At 40.5% G+C, this 16,519-nt stretch overlaps 1 protein-coding gene across 5 annotated transcripts in view; it reads right to left on the reverse strand.

Moving 5' to 3' along the window:
- Positions 1 to 11,160, reverse strand: part of Ankrd42 (ankyrin repeat domain 42) — a 44,426-nt gene extending 33,266 nt beyond the window's left edge. For 3 of the 5 annotated variants that reach the window (XM_013511792.1, XM_013511793.1, XM_005379798.2), the window contains exons 1-2: positions 10,340 to 11,158; positions 7,879 to 8,042 (exon numbers count right to left, since the gene is read on the reverse strand). In XM_013511792.1, the coding sequence (XP_013367246.1) occupies positions 7,879 to 8,042; positions 10,340 to 10,397 (222 nt within the window). In that variant the 5' untranslated portion in view covers positions 10,398 to 11,158. Of the gene's footprint in view, positions 1 to 7,878; positions 8,043 to 10,339 lie in introns of all 5 variants that reach the window. The other 2 variants (XM_005379800.2, XM_013511794.1) reach the window with 2 other exon arrangements.
- Positions 11,161 to 16,519: the final 5,359 nt, after the last annotated feature.

The following is a 16,519-nucleotide window of genomic DNA, read 5'->3' on the forward strand; positions in this document are numbered from 1 at the left end:
TTACAAACAAAGTGGTAGGAAATTAACAATGCTTGTTGTATTACATATTGATATCTTCAAAGTGGTTTCTCATGTATTTCTTCTTTTCTATTTTTTATTTTATGTTTTTATCTTATTTTTGTTTTGTTTTCTTCTTTGTTCATATTTTTATATGAGTGTAAATACTGCTTCTAGTTTTTCTGTTGTCATTTTGCTCTGTTTTTGGTTTTATTTCTTCTCTATTTTTTCTTCACCAGTTTCTCAAAGTTTGCATAATTTTCCTTTGACCTCTAGCCTTGCTTCTAATCTCTTCCTCTTCTTTTATTTCTGTATTTTTTCCTCTAACCCATTCTAAATTTTATACCCTGAGAGCAAAATGGCCGTAAGGCATATTTACTATATACAGTTTCTGGTTTGTTTTATATTGTGTTGTATAACCACAAAGCTAGTTCATATGGTTATGGCTAATTAACAGTTACCACAGTTTGTTATTCTCTAGGCTGTGTTTGATGCTACAGTTATTGTTGATTGTGCTACTTCAGTAACATAATTGTTCTAATTGGTTCTTCTTCCTGGTGCGCCAAGAGTGAGATTGCCCAAGGGTCATAAGCAATGCTATATGCCAGTGCCAAAGAACCAGAGGCTAGACCAAATAGGCAGCAACTTCCCATCCCAAAGAAACTGAAGAGGTAGGATCTTTCAACAAACCCTAAAACCAAAAGCCAACTACACATAGAAGACAATGCTGAGAAGTAGTCATTTCCTAAGGATTCTAAATATAAGCAATAAAGCTACCTGCCATAAGCAATTTACAAACATCAACCCACGAATTAAAGTAAAATATATACATAAAATGAAAAGATACTTAAGCAAGATGCAACCCCAGACTTCCAGCTCACCAAAGACAAACCCAGGGAGTAATGAGGTGAAACAATTTGAAGCCAACCATCTGGTCTCTCTAAAGTGGTAACAGCAGAAGTAACAAAGCAGATGAATGAGGCTCTAGAAAAAAATCAAATCAGAAATAGTTTCTCAGACAACTACAAAGATGGTGACCATAATGAAAGGCTTGCTTAGTGATTTTAGAGCAGATAACAAAAAATAGAAGAGCTTAGGAAACTATGAATACCCAACACAGAAATGAAATGCAATCTGTGAAACAGATCCAAACAGATACCCAGGAAATTAAAAATTTCATTGAAAGTATACACAACATAATGAACCAATGTGAAACAGGATATCAGATATACAAGACAGGACTGCAGTTAGCAATCATGTAAAGAAAGATTTCCTAAACATAGCAAGAGACCATGAGTAATTAATCTCACACCTGCTAGAGGATGCAAAGAAGAATAACATAAGATTGATTGAAGTAACCCACAAGACTATTTGTCAAAATTGATGGAGAAATAAGATACATCCATGACAAAGAACATCTGAGGAAATTCATGACCACAAAGCCAGCATTCCAAAATATTCTAAAAGACATTCTAGAAACATGTGACAAGGACTATAAATCCATGAACTCCAACAGAATGAATCCCCAACACAAGGCAAATAATTAAACAGACGAGGAAAAATAGAGAACCAACAACAGGAAAATAACACGACAAAGATGACCCAATATATATCTATATCTATATCTATATATATATATATATAGCAGTTATAATCCTCAATGTAAATAATCTCAATTCACCAATCAAAAGAAACACACTGGCAGAATGAATCAAGAAGAAAGATACTCCAGGCATGGTGGTGCATGCCTGTAATCCCAGCACTCGGGAGGCTGAGGCAAGAGGATCATTGTGAGTTCAAGACTAGCCTGGGCTACAAAGTGAGCTCAAGGCCAGCCTGAACTGCATAGCAAGACCCAGTCTCAAAAAGGACAAAAAAAAAAAAAAAGTAGTAAGACCCAACAATATGCTGCATACAAAAAAGTTTAATTCAAACAGAAATTCATAGACTAAAAGTCAAAGGATAGAAAACAATACTTCATGTGACAAGGACCTAAAAGAAAGCAGGGATAGCTATTCTATTTGCAGACAAAGTGGATTTCAAATCAAGACTGACTAAGAGAGAGAGAAAAGGTCACTACATCCTTGTAAAGGGAACAATCCAAGAGGAAGTATTAACAATCATAAATATATATTCACTAAATACGAGCACACCCAACTATTTAAAACAAATAATAATGAACATTTAAAAATCCAAATAAGCACTAAAACAACAGCAACAGAGGATCTCAATACCCCACTAGTACAAATACATGGAACAACTAGACAAAAAATCAACAAAGAAATATCAGAACTGAACCAAACTTTTGAACAAATAGACTGAGTAGATGTCTACAGAGTGTTCCAACCCACAATATCAGAATACACACTCTTCTCAGCTGCACCAGGAGCATTCTCCAAAATAGACAACAAACTAGCTCATAGAGCATACTTAAGTAAATGCAAAACAATTGAACTTATCCCATGGCACATTATCAGACCATAGTGCAATGAAACTGGAAATCAATGGCAAAAGAAACCACAAAAACTTCATAAACACATGGAAATTAAACAACACCATCTTAAACAACCAATAGGTAACAGAGGAAATTAAAAAAGAAATTGGACAGTTTCTACAATTAAACAATAATGCCAATACAACACACCAGAACTTATAATTGGACACAATGAAAGCAGTCCTACCAGGGAAGTTTATACCAGTGAATTCCCATATCAGAAAAAGAGAGCGAGCTTTAAAAACAACCTAATATTGAACCTCAAGCTTCTAGAAAAATGAGAACAAGTCAAGCCCAAAGCTCATAAACGGGAAGAAATTATAAAGATCAGAGCAGAAATTAACGCAATGGAGACTAAGAAAACAATACAAAGAATCAATAAATCAAAGAGTTGGTTCTTTGAAAGAGTAAATAAAACTGAAAAACTCTTAGCCAATCTTATCAAAAAAAGGAAAGAGGGCTAGGGATGTAGCTCAGTGGCACAGTGCCTTCCTGGCAAGCATGAGGCCCTAAGTTCGAGTCCCAGTACCAAAACAAAAAGAAAGAAAAGACTCACATTCATGTACTTAGGAATGAAAAGGGTAAAATTACAACAGATCCTGCAGAAATCCAAATCATCATCAATACCTACTTTGAGAACATGTATTCTAATGTGATGGAAAACACACAAGAAATGGACATATTCCCAGATACATACGAATTACAAGGCTAAATCAAGAAGATATGAAAATTCTAAATAAACTAATATTGGTCAATGAAATTGAAGATGTAATTAAAAACCTACCAATAAAGAAAAGCTCAAGCCCTATTGGACTGCTGAATTCTATAAGAAATTTAGAGAAGATCTGATGCTGCTACTTCTCTAACTCTTTAATGAAACTGAAATGGAAGCAGTACTCCCAAACTCATTCCTGGAAGCAAGCATTAACTTGATACCAAAACCACAGAAGGATCCAACCAAAAATTAGAACTACAGGCCAATCTCCCTAATAAACATAGATGCAAAAATCCTCAATAAGACACTGGCAAGCAGAATGCAGCAAATCATCAAGAAAATTTTACATCATGATCAACTAGGATTTATCCCCAGAATGTAGAAATGGTTTAATATACGCAAATCAATAAATGTAATGCACCATATTAACACACTCAAAGACCACATGATCATCTCAATAGACATAGAAAAAGCAGTTGACAAAGTCCAACACCCATTCATGACAAAAACCCTATAGAAAATTGAAGTAGATGATCTTTATCTCAATCCGCTAAAAGCCATCTATGGCCGGGCATGGTGGCACATGCTTATAATCCCAGCACTCAGGAGGTTGAGGCAGGAACATCATTGTGAGTTAGAGACCAGCCTGGGCTACAAAGCTCAAGGCCAGCCTGAACCACAGAGGGAGACCCTGCCTCAAAAAGACAAAAAAAAAAGCCATCTATGACAAACCAACAGCCAACATCATACTAAATAAAGAAAAAGTGAAAGCTTTCAATGTAAAATCAGGAACAAGACAAAGATGCCCACTCTCATCACTCTTATTCAATATAGTTCTGAAACATTAGCAAGAGCAATTAGACAAGAGAAAGAATGGAAAGGAGTAAGGACAGGAAAGGAAGAAGTTAAATTATCATTATTGGCAGAGGACATGATACTCTACATAGAAAACACCAAAATCTCTACCCAAAAGACTTCCAGATATAATAACCAAATTCAGTAGTGTAGCTGCATAAAACATCAACACTCAAAAATCAATAGCGTTCCTGTACACCAACAACAAACTCACTGAGAGTGAAGTTAGGGAACCAATACTTTTCACAATAATGTCCAAATAAATGAAATACCTAGGAATCAATTTAATGAAGGAAATAAAAGATATTTATATTGAACACTACAGTACTCTAAAAAGGATCAAAGAGGATATCAGAAAATTGAAAGACATCCCTTGTTTTTGAGTAGGAAGAACAAAAATAGCCATACTTCTACAATTGTTATATAGATTTAAAACAATCCTGATCAATAGCATATCTCACAGAATTAAACAAATCAATCCTAAACTTCATGTGGAACAAGATAAGACCTCAAATAGCAAAAGCAATTCCCAGAAACAAAGACAAGGCAGATGGCATCACAAGCCCTGATGTGAAATTATACTACAAAAGAACTGTGATAAAAACATGGTACTGGCAAAAAATCAGAGGCAAGGATTAGCGGAACAGATTCGAAGATGCAGAAACAACTCTGAAAACACTCAGCCACCTTATCTTTGACAAAAGAGCCAAACACCTTCACTGGAAGAAAGATAGCTTCTTTAATAAATGGTGCTACAAAAACTGGCTTTCCACATGTTAAAGATTAAAACCAGACTCATATCTTTTACCATGCACTAAACTAAATTTGAAATGGATCAAAGACCTAAATATTAAAACAGAAACACTAAATCTGCTGGAACATAGGTAGAACTCTTAGAGACATCACTGAAGGCAAAGACTTTATGAACAAAACCCCAATCATACATCATAAAGAATCAACAACTGGGATCTCATTAGAAACCTTTTGCACAGCAAAAGAAATCAACAGAGTAAAGAGACAACCTACAGCGTGGGAAAAATGTTTGCCAAGTGTTCCTCAGATGAAGGATATATGAAGAACTGAAAAAAATGAGACTCCCCCCGCCAAATTTAAAGACCCAATCCAAAAATGGGCCTCTGAAATGAATAGACACTTCTCTGATGAAGAAGTAGATATGGCAAAAAATACATGAAAAAATGTTTAACATCAATGGTCATTTGAGAGATGCAAATTAAACCAACCTGACAGAAAACTGGATGAATCTGTCAAAAGAAAAATGGATAAATTCTGGCATCAGTTTAAGAACAGACTATTAAAACGTAGGTGCATGGGGAGCCACGAGTGGGGAGCGCCAGTCTTCCGACTGGCTTGCTCCCTGCCTCGTAGGAGCCGGGAAGGAGGGCCTCCAGTGCACAGGGAGCCACAGGCGGGGAGTGCCGGTCTTCCTGCCAGCTCAATTCCTGCCTCGTAGGCACCTGGAAAGAGGGGCCCAGGCACACGGGTAGCCACGGGTGGGGAACACCAGTCTTCCGGCCGGCTCGCTCCCTGCCTCGTAGGCTCCCAGAAGGAGGGGTCCAGGTGCACAGGGAGGCATGGGCAGGGAGCACCGGTCTTCTGGTTGGCTTGCTCCCTGCCTCATAGGTGCCCGGAAGGAGGGCCCCTGGCGCAGGGGGAGCCACGCAGCGGCAAGCGCTGTTGCGTGCCAGCCCTCAGGCCAGCTGTCACTGCTCAATTGAGAACTACCAAGACACAGAGAAACAATGACACAATTGGCCCACCATGCACCAGCTGCAGATACCTACCCACGGACGTGTGTGAATCATTCAAACATCGAGAAACCCCCAGGAATACATGCCATACAACAGGTCACTCTTGCTCCTGCCATTGAGAACCAGAAAGGTCCAGAGCCAGCAGAGGAACAGCTGCTGAACAAGGACTCAGAGAACATGAGAATGCAGACTAAGCCCAAGGAGTCAGAGGTCCTGTGGACTGGGATCATGAGAGCCGCTCAGAAGCTGTAAACCAGGAGGACCTTGCACCACACCTGCGGAGACTCCCTGGAAGCCATTCTTCCCCTGACAGTACAGGCTGTAGTGGAGCTCCGGAGAAGTCTGCACCAGGATTCCTTCTGCCTGTGCTGACAGTTGGGGAGAGGATACTAACTGGTTGTGGGGTCCCAATGCGATGGGAGGCTGGAGAGAAAACGCTACAAAAAATAGCTTTGGCCCAGATGGCTCACTTGATTTTTGACAACCCTTAGGCTGTAACTACTTGTTAGATCCTTCTTGCATATCTCTGTCTTCCTGAGAAACCACTTCGAAGTTACCACCATGTATTACAGCAGCCATTGATATTTTCTTACTAATCTATCCATAACTCTGCAATGTTTGTATTGTTCCTATCCTATTTCATAAATGGATCCATGTTTATATCATTATGTGTTTCCTACAACAACCACTGAGAATAGTTAATGATTATTCAATAGGTCACTCACGTATAGCTCTGTTTATTTTCTTTAGAAGCCACTTTGAAAGTACCAAAGTATAGTACAACAACTATTGATAATCTCCTACCTCTTTTGTCTGTAACTCACTATTATTTGTCTGTTTTCCTGAGAAACTATCTTGTAGATAACAATATATAAAACAATAACCATTGATAATTTCCTACCACTTCATCTGTAATTTGGTAAGCTCCCCCTATTATGATGTTATCCTTCTTTTACTCTTTAAAATATAAAATAAAAAAATTTTAAAAACATGTTGAAAAATGAACTTTTACATACATGTAATCACATAGTTAAAACTTGAAAATACTGTTAAAACAAACTGGGGAATCACATACATAATATGATGTTTATGTAAAGCATAACATCAAGTCAAAATAATTGTATACTCTTATGTAAATAGCACCAAAATCTGTATAACATTTAACTTTAGATTTGGAATATCTGCAGTATTCCGTTTCTTTGTTAAAGCACTGAAGCAACTATAGCAAAAGTATTAGGATAAGTACTCATTACATTTTCCTCTGTAAGTTACCCTCTGTGCTTGCCTTTGGATCTCAGCCCACGTATTGTGAGAAAGCACAAATGAATCCATGTGGAAAGACCTCACTAAAAGATCCACATGAAAAGGAGTTAAAGTGTCCCATGTATAATCAGTCATGTACCAGACATCTAAGTGAACAACGCTTCAAAAGACTTGCATTCTAGCCCTTGACTCTTCCCACTGAGGCCCCAGACATTACACAGAGACAAGCTCTTTCTGGAATACAAGTTCTTGGTTCACTCATCAGCATAAATGTTTTTGCTTTTGTTGGTCTTTTTTGAGACAAGGTCTCGCTATGCAGTTCAGGTTGGCCTTGAGCTCACTTTGCAGCCCAGGCTGGTCTCAAATGCGCAAGGATATTCCTGCCTCAGCCTCCAGCCTCCAGAGTGCGGGGATTACAGACATGCGCCACTACGCCCGGCTTAATGGTTATTTTATGACACTAAACTTTGGGATAACTTATTTTAAGACTAGGAAAACAACTGGGCATGGTAGTATACACCTGTAACCCCAGCACTCAAAAGGCTGAGCCAGGAGGATTGTTGTAAACTCAAGGCCAGCCTGAACTACATTGTGAGACTCAGTCACAAAAAAACATATAAGCATGCAAACAAAAGCCTAAGGAAACAGAACACCCAAATAACAGGATGAACTCAAAAGAATATTTGCAGTACCTATCATAAAGTTTCAGCCCTAAGCATTAAATGTATAAAACTGCTGTATAGCTGCAAACTTCCCTTAGTTTAGTAATGTGGACAGCTTCTTACCTCTAAACTTCCAGAATGTGCTGCCCAATGTAAAGGGGTAAATTTATGGAGAATATCAACTTCATTAATGTTGGCTCCACTTTCCACTATCTCTGAAAGCTGCTTTATATCTCCAGCTCGTACTGCATCATGGATGCTACCAAGATGCACCTTCTTCCTGGAACCTATTGGTAAATTAAATTGCTTACATTATAGAACTATTCAAATCTACAGCAATGATTTAAGAGAAAGCACAAAATCACTTCAGAGTTCCAAATAATTTGTTCCAAAGATATCTGCAATTAGCATCTTAACCAGACTTCTAGTTTTAGCTCTGTTAGGTAAAGACCATCAAGAGCCACTCAATCATCCTTACAAGAAAGAAAAAAAAAAAAACGATTATATTGAAAACCACCAACTTTTCTCAGACCATCCCCCCAAAAGAACTGAGGTCTCTGGGCAAACTTCCATCCTAAATCTGGAGAGACAGGCCAGTACAGACAAATGTAGTCAAGTTTAAGCCAGGCGTGGTGGTGCACACCTGTAATCTCAGCACTCAGGGGGCTGAGGCAGGAGGATCACTGCAAGTTCGAGGCCAGCCTGGGCTACAAAGTGAGCTCAAAGCCAGCATGAATTGTACAGCAAAACCCTGTCTCAAAAAGACCAAAAAAAAAAAGTAGTCAAGTTCATCTTACCTGGTAGAAGGACTCGAATGGTAATTCTGATTACTTGTCCAGGCTGAGCATGACTAACCTAACATGGGAAACTCCTGATGCCTGTAGTCATGAAAAGCCTACACTTTGATACATTTTACCTTCAAAAACCTCATCAAGATATCACCCTAGTCAGGCATGGTGGCACACGCCTATAATCCCAGCACTCAGGAGGCTGAGGCAGGAGGGTTTCCATGAGTTCAGGGCCCACCTGGGCTACATAATGAGTTCAAGGCCAGCCTAACCTGCAGAGGAGACCCTGTCTCAAAAATCAAACAAACAAAAAAAAGATATCACCCTAAAAGGCCAAAAATATCACTCCATGTCTTTAGCAGGTGTGTTGGGAAGATTCACCAGAGCCTTATGTCATATACACAGGTATAGTTTATCAATATTTTTCTTATCTTTCTAATATCTTACAATGAGAAAGGAATAGCAGGTAATATTCCAGTTCATATACTCTAGTGGTTTATATTTTGTAATATTTTTAAGAGTAGAAGTATTGGGGAATAGGAATAGCTCCTGAGAGCCAGTAGGGGTCCTAAGTGAGTTGCCTATATTTTACAATGTAATGTTATAAGCATCAGGAGTACATGGTCAGGCTTACTGACACATACCTGTGAAGTATTTTAATATGCTTGTGCACCCACAGCAGTAAGCTAAGTAAGCATGAACACCTCCTGAAGGAGGAAGAAGGGACAGTTTAACCCAAGCATTCCCTAAACACCAACAAAAAAGATGACAGAAGAGTGACTCTTGACCTCAAGTTGTCTCAAAAACAATTACAAAACACTTCTAGAAGATGATCTATGCAAATTTATACTACTGTGTGTGTGTGTGTGTGTGTGTGTGTGTGTGTGTGTGTGAGCGCGCGCATGCGGGTGCGTGTCCATCCTCTTGCTGCAATCAGAATGTTAATTTATTCTCTTTTTTAGCTTTCTTCTCACCTTCTCTTAATTCCTGGAGCTCTTCTGTTTTTCTCCTCAGAGCAGATTTCTCCTTTGGTACCCTGCTTCTCACAGAATCACATGACAGACAGAAATATGACAGATACTTCTATTCCTTTATCTTACCTAGAAACCTTTGTACTTTTCTTTTGGTGATAGGGTCTTGTTATGTTGCTCAAACTCTGGAGCTCAAGCAGTCTTCCTGCCTCAGCCTCCCAAGTAGCTGAGACTTCAGCCATATATCATTATGCCTGGCAGAATGTTAATTTCTTAAAGGGTAAAATCATGTTATACTAAAATCATACCTTACACCAAAATAGTGTATGTGTATTCAAAAACCGTTCCTGAGTTACATCCCAGGCACTAGGATAACACAATAGAAAATAAGACAAGGATTTAATATATTTTCTTTACACCACCGCTTTAGTATCTATTTGGATAAATACGACAGAAATATTGCTGGATATGGCGGCACAGGCCTGTAATTCCAGCACTTGGGAAGCTGATGGAAGAGAACTGCTCCAAGCTGGAGATCAGCCTGGGCTAGGTATATGTTCAAGAACAATCTGAACTGCTTAGTGATACCCAATCTCAAAAAGACAAAAATAAATAAATGTTTTAAAAGTGGGGGGTCAGCCGGGTGTGGTGGCGCACGCCTGTAATCCCAGCACTCAGGAGGCTGAGGCAGGAGGATCGATGCGAGTTTGAGACCAGCCTGGGCTACAAAATGAGCTCAAGACCAGCCTGAACTGCACAGCGAGACCCTGTCTCAAAAAGACAAAATAAAACAAAAAATAAAAAGTAGGGGTCAATAAAACTCACACGAGTTTGCAGTCTCCCTGGGGGAAGCGGTGGGGCCCGAGGTGGCCACCCCGGGCATGGCAAGCGGAGCCGAGTCCAGGCCCCTGCTGCGGGGGCTGTGCTCACTCACGTCCACCCGGGAGCCACCGCAGCGGCAGCGGCCGTCCTCGTCCTCGTCCTCGTCGTCGCCGTCGTCCCCGGGACGCGGCCCGCGGCTCCCGCTGCTCGCTGTCTCCCAAGCGCCCCCGGCGCCGGAGCCCGCCGCGTCCTCACTCTCTCGCTCCCAGCAGCCGGCGGCGCAGCGGGCGTCGCGCTCGCTCACTCCCGAGGAGTCGCTGGCCGCGTAGCCAGGGTCTTCGCTCACTCCGTCCCAAGGGCTGCTGCGGCCGTGGCTGCCATCCACACTCTCTCTCTCCAGAGAACCACTGAGGCGGCCGCCGCCGGCCCCGTCCGCGCAGGCGCTGGTCCGGGGCCCGTGGACTGCACCGACCCGGTCCCAGGAGCCGGAGGGGCGCAGGACACAGCCTCCTCCGGCTGCGCCCCCGGAGTCGCCACTGCGCGGGCCACCGGCTTCGCCTAAGTCCAGGCCACCGCCGCAGAAGCCGCGGCCTCCCCTCACCCTGACCCTAGCGCCGCAGCGATGGCGACCGCCGTCTCCCCGGACTCTGTCCCGGGCGCCACTGCAGCGGCGGCCTACGCCTTCACCGACTGCCCTCGAGTCCTCGCGGGAGGAACCGCTGTTCACTTCCTCCTCCTGGGGAGACCCCGCCGCGGCGCTCGCCGCCTTCACCTTTTCTTTCCCTGTCGTCCTGGTCTTCCTTACCCTTCCCCTAGTACTCGGCCTCGCGGTGCCAGGGCCGAGCGGTTACCTTCCCCGCAGCGTGGCCGGCGTGGAGGCCGCCGGCCTCGTTCCCTGCTCGCCACGAGCCGTCGTGGCGGCGGCCGCCGTCGAGCGGTACCCCAATCCTCCAAGTAGCTTTCCACTGTCCAACTCCAGCCACCCGGGGGAGTGGTGGCGGAGCCGTCGCCTTGGAAACGAGTAAACTTCCGGCGTCTTTCTGTCATTTCCGGATCGTCGCGGCTTACGTCACTTCCTGCTTCCTTCCTTTCCTTTCACCTTTTCAAAGGCTTCCCCCTTAGAGCTGGAGGAGTCTGGTGTGGACCGGTTTTCTGTGGGGTTTTGCTCCCTCTCCCAAGATCCTACCTAGACCTGTATCTGGAACAGCCTGTCAGCGACTTCGCCCCGTCTCACTCAGCGACCTAAATGGAGGCCCCAGGACTGCAGTCTGCGTAGGTGACCTGTGTGGCGCGGGCCGGGCGGGGCCTTTTCGTCCTTGACAAACCTGGTATACTTTTTTTCACTGCTGTTTGGAAGAAAATCCCTATTCTCGCCCTGTCATTTTACAAATATAGAAAAAGACCTGAAAGAGAAGTGATCATTTTTGAATTGGGTCTTTAAAGAAGAAGTTAGCAGCTGCACCCTCTGTCATTTTTGAGAGGTTACTAGTAGCAGGCGCTTTGATAATTGCGTGTCAGGGCTTACCCCATTTTACAGCTCAAGACGCCAGGTATCAGTCATTTGCTAAGGCCAAACAGCAGGTAAGTTGTACGACGAGATAAAAACACACATCCTTGGTCAGAAGACTGTTTCAGGTCTGCTGACTTCAAAACCGAGGTTTCTACCCTGTAACATTTTTTTCGACAGTTTGGCCCAAATTTTTCTCACACAACTGTGTAACATATTCTTACAGTTCACTATTTATTGCAAATATAATGTGTCACGTTTTGTGCTAGCAGCTGAAAATACAGAAAGTACTAAGAATTGTGTCCTCTGGGGCATCATCCACCTCGCTTCCCCTCTTAGCCTTTTTTTCCCCCACCCCTTACTACCCTGCCAGGTAAACATACTTTGCCATATCACTCTACTTTTGTATGTGCTGTTCCTCCCAGGAACACTGCCCCCACTTCCGCTTTGTTCTATGAATATATTAGGAATTCCCCTGACCCCACCGTTTTTTCCTTTGAAGTACAGTAAGTTGCCTTTCTTCACCATAGCCTTTTGTAATACTAATAACTGCCATTTATTGAGTTTGTAAGATCAGTCTGACATTAAGTGCTTTATATTAATTTCTTAATATAATTTTTACTATAACCTTCCAGAGTAGGTATTGTTCCTTTTTACAGATAGGAGAAAAAAACCACAACAGTTCAGTGCCTGAAGTTTCACAGCTAGTAATAAGTATCTGAATCAGAATTCCAACCTGGGTCCTTGGTTTTGCTGTACATGCTCCTCAAAGTCTGATTTCCCACAGTCTTAATTAGAATAGTCATCACATTGTATTGTAGTTGCTTATTCAGCAGTTGATTCTCACCCCCTGACCACACCCCAAGGATTTGGAACTTCTGGAAGGTAGGTGCTGTGATTTAGTCATCTTGGCATATCTGATTTCTAGAATATTTACTTCAAGGGAAGGGCTTACTTTATAGCTATTGTGAGCAACTCAATGGGTAGGTTGATCAGTTGATTATCCAGTGAATGAACTAATAGGTTGAAAATATAATTTTTCACAGTTGGAAGGGAATTTGGGATACTCATTTTTAGAAATAGGACAACTGAGGCATTAACAGTATTTATTGAGTTATAAAAAAAGGCCAGTTTCTATAAATGATTTTCACATACTTTTAAACTTAATCTTTACTGTTATTTTTGTTTTTACAGATGAACAGTTCATATTTGACCACAATCACATAAGTAGGAGTTGGGGAATTGGAACCTTCTATGACCTGCTTCAAATTATTGTGGTGCTTGTAGTCACTTATATCATAATGGTCAAGGCATTTTTGCTATATAGAGTGGGTAAACTCACTGAGGGAGTAAAGCAACACATGAAAAACATATGAAGCCACATGGCAGGAAAGATCAGCAGAGGAAACAAATAGGTAGCAGAAAAACAGGTAAAATTAAATTTCCCATTTCCAAAATCAACTTAAAAATAATGAAAAATGAAAGCAAAAATTGTGATAGACAATAACATTGATCATAATGTCTGGTATTTGAAAAGAACAACACAGTTAGCAAACCCAAGGAAACAGAACAAAATATTGGAAACAAATGGAACTTATTACAGATGAGGAGACTTAGTAAATCAAAAATGAATTATGTAGGCTTTTACTAATAATCTTGAAAATTGACTTGGACAATTTCTAGAAAAATATAAATTTCAAACCTTGGCTCAAGAGTTAGAAAATCTTAATAAACTGATAATCATGAAACAATGTCCTAAAGTAGGATATCCTTCTCAAAAATCAGAAACAAAACTTAAAGGATAGAATGTTTCCAAACTGTACCTTTTGTCAAATTTTTAAATATATATTTCCTGTGAACCTGCAAGTGTGTGGTTGTAAAGGCTTCAAAATAATGTACAGGTGTATGTATGATAGTCATAACAACTTCGCAATTTTTTAAATTTTAAATACTCATCTGTAAAAGTTTTCCTAAGTAAAATTGCAATATAAAATGCTACATACTAGTAGAAATACAATTCTACAGGCATTAATAGGAAAGTTTATAAGAGTGTAGTGAAAACAATAGAAAATAATACATATGTGATTAATTTTTAACAATTATTTTGTAAAATAGTTATAAGTATGGAAAAGATGTATGCCAGATTGTTAACTGCTAGTTATAGAACAAGAGAGGATGTAAAAAACTTCATTTTTTTCATATTTGTATTGCTCATTCAGTTTTCTTTAATCCTTACTAAGAAAGAGAAACATACCATCACACAAAGCAAAAAAAGATATTTTCAAGGAATAGGGGACTAGGAAATATCAAAGACTAAGAAAAACACATTGATTTGGGCAGAGTCATTGCTAGGAGAACAATTTTAACAAAATGGTCAAGATACAGAAAGTGGATTGCACAGGATTTCAAGGTAAGTGACTATAAAAGAAGCTTCTTGAAGTGCAGAATTCCAAAGAATAGGAACCATCTATGAATATGAAGCTATGGTGTCAATTAGTAAAAATGGCTAGTCCTCCCTCTGTTTTTCAAGAATGAGGTGATAATTTTTTTTTTCCTTTTTTTTTTTTTTGGTTTTTCTCCGGTACAGGGAACCGAACTCACGACCTTGCACTTGCCAGGCAGGCGCTTTTGCCGCTGAGCTAAATCCCCAGCCCCGAGGTGATAATTTTTTTGAGGCATTCTCATTCTGTTGCCCAGGCTGCCCTCAAACTGTCCTTCAAGTAGCTAGAACCACAGGTACACCCCATCCCACCTCTGCCTAAGTATTCTCTATCTTCCTCCAAGGTACTTTTGCTCTCTTTAATGCCCCTCTCCAATCCTGGAGTAGCACATGGATACTTCCGTTTCATATTTAGCTTATTCTTCCTTAATTGCCCAACAAAGTGCTTATTTCCAGGGAGCTGACCATAGTTGGGGTTAAGAAAGAACTTCCACCTTCACTGAAGTTCAGGCCTTTCTTGACAGTAGCCTTTTGATTTTCTGTGCTGTTTGCCTCCTTGGTCAGCTACCTCTTTCTGCTCTGGGCATTTTTAAGTGTCTTCTTAAGATTTTCCTGAGTGTTCTTTATAACCTCTTCTGTGATGCTTTTTTGATACTAAAATTAGAAAAACGTAACTAGAATGTAGAATTTTCTATTGTAGGGTGAGCTGTGACATGAGATTCTTTTAGTGAATTATTGTCTTTTTCATCTGAAAGCTTATTTTTAGCTGAACTACAGTGAGATTGCTTTGTATTTTCTAGATCATCAAAGTTGGAATTTTTAAAAACAAAAATTACATTAAGACCATGTCATAGCAAAGTAAGTGTAAATTTAACGAAATTCCTACCTACATTCCTTCTATTCTCATAAACTCCACCTCCTAATTCAAAAGATAATGTTCCATCTTGAGGCTTCCTTTAGCCTTCTTTGCTGCACTTTCTAGCACTGATTACTAGTTATAGTTCCCAGTTCTGTGTGTTGACTTCTACTTTTCCATCTCTTTGGGGCTAAAATCTAATGTTGATTTGTAGATTGACTCTGGAGTGTCTTACTGTGAAGCTTGTTAAAATATTTGAATTTGTTTTGAAGGAGAATCAACTGAGACCGTCTACAGATGAGAAATCTCTTAACACTCATTATAAGTGGTTCTAATGCATAGCTACATTTAAGCAAGTCTAGATCATTAACTCACATCTAACATCCTACCTCAAAGAGAGAATAGCAGTTAAACTATCTTAATTCCAACTGTAAATACCAGTTCCCCTTGGAAAAAGCACTCCTCCATTCCAAAGCTAATTCCTCCTGTACTTTTGATACCTCAATCCATCAACCTTCAATGTCTCTGTTCTCCGAGGTTCTTCAGTCTTTTGGTCAAATTTCCTAAGAGTAACTCATGCTATTTCATTACCTGTCATCCACGCTGCCCACTGCACCTGCCCTTGGCACCCATATTAAACTGTTCTTGGGTCATTAGGGAGTGTTTTTTAAGCTTACCTTTTTTTTTTAATTGTTGACTAGCCCTTAATTTGTTTTTCCACTCCTAGTTTTTCTGTTACTTTTTGAAAATCACATTTCTTTAAGTCTTTCTCACCTTCTTACAGGCTTTTTATTCCCTAGGGAATGTCCATAACACTTCTTTTTGGATACTTTTGGTATATTGGTAGGCATTTAATAAAAGTTAGTTTTCCCCAGAAAAATGTCCAACAGGAAATTTTGCCTATTGAGTTCACAGATCCTAACAGGTTTTTTAGTGCAATGTTCATGTAGTCTCAAACCCTGTGAAGATTTACTGATTTTATTACTAGGCCTGTTGGGTGTGGTGGTGCACGCCTATAATCCCAGCACTTGGGAGGGTGAGATAGGAGGATCGATGCGAGTTCGAGACCAGCCTGGGCTACAAAGTGAGCTCAAAGCCAGCCTGAACTGCATAGTGAAATCCCATCTCAAAAAGACAAATAAATAAATATTACTAGGCCTTTCTCCAACATTTGATCTCTAAAATTTTTTGTTTTTTCCTTAGAAAACTTTTTTTAAGTTTTTGAGACAGGGTTTCACTATGTAACCCAGGCTGGCCTTGAACTTAGTGATCCTCTTGCCTCAGCCTCCCAAGTGCTGGAATTAGAGGCATGTGCCACCACACCCAGTAGAAAAAACTTAAATGCAGAAAAAATGCCCTCTTTTGTTTAAAATGTCTCAT

The sequence above is a fragment of the Chinchilla lanigera genome, unplaced genomic scaffold (genome assembly GCF_000276665.1).
Source record: "Chinchilla lanigera isolate Chin_1 unplaced genomic scaffold, ChiLan1.0 scaffold00013, whole genome shotgun sequence".
NCBI classification, from domain to species: Eukaryota; Metazoa; Chordata; class Mammalia; order Rodentia; family Chinchillidae; genus Chinchilla; species Chinchilla lanigera.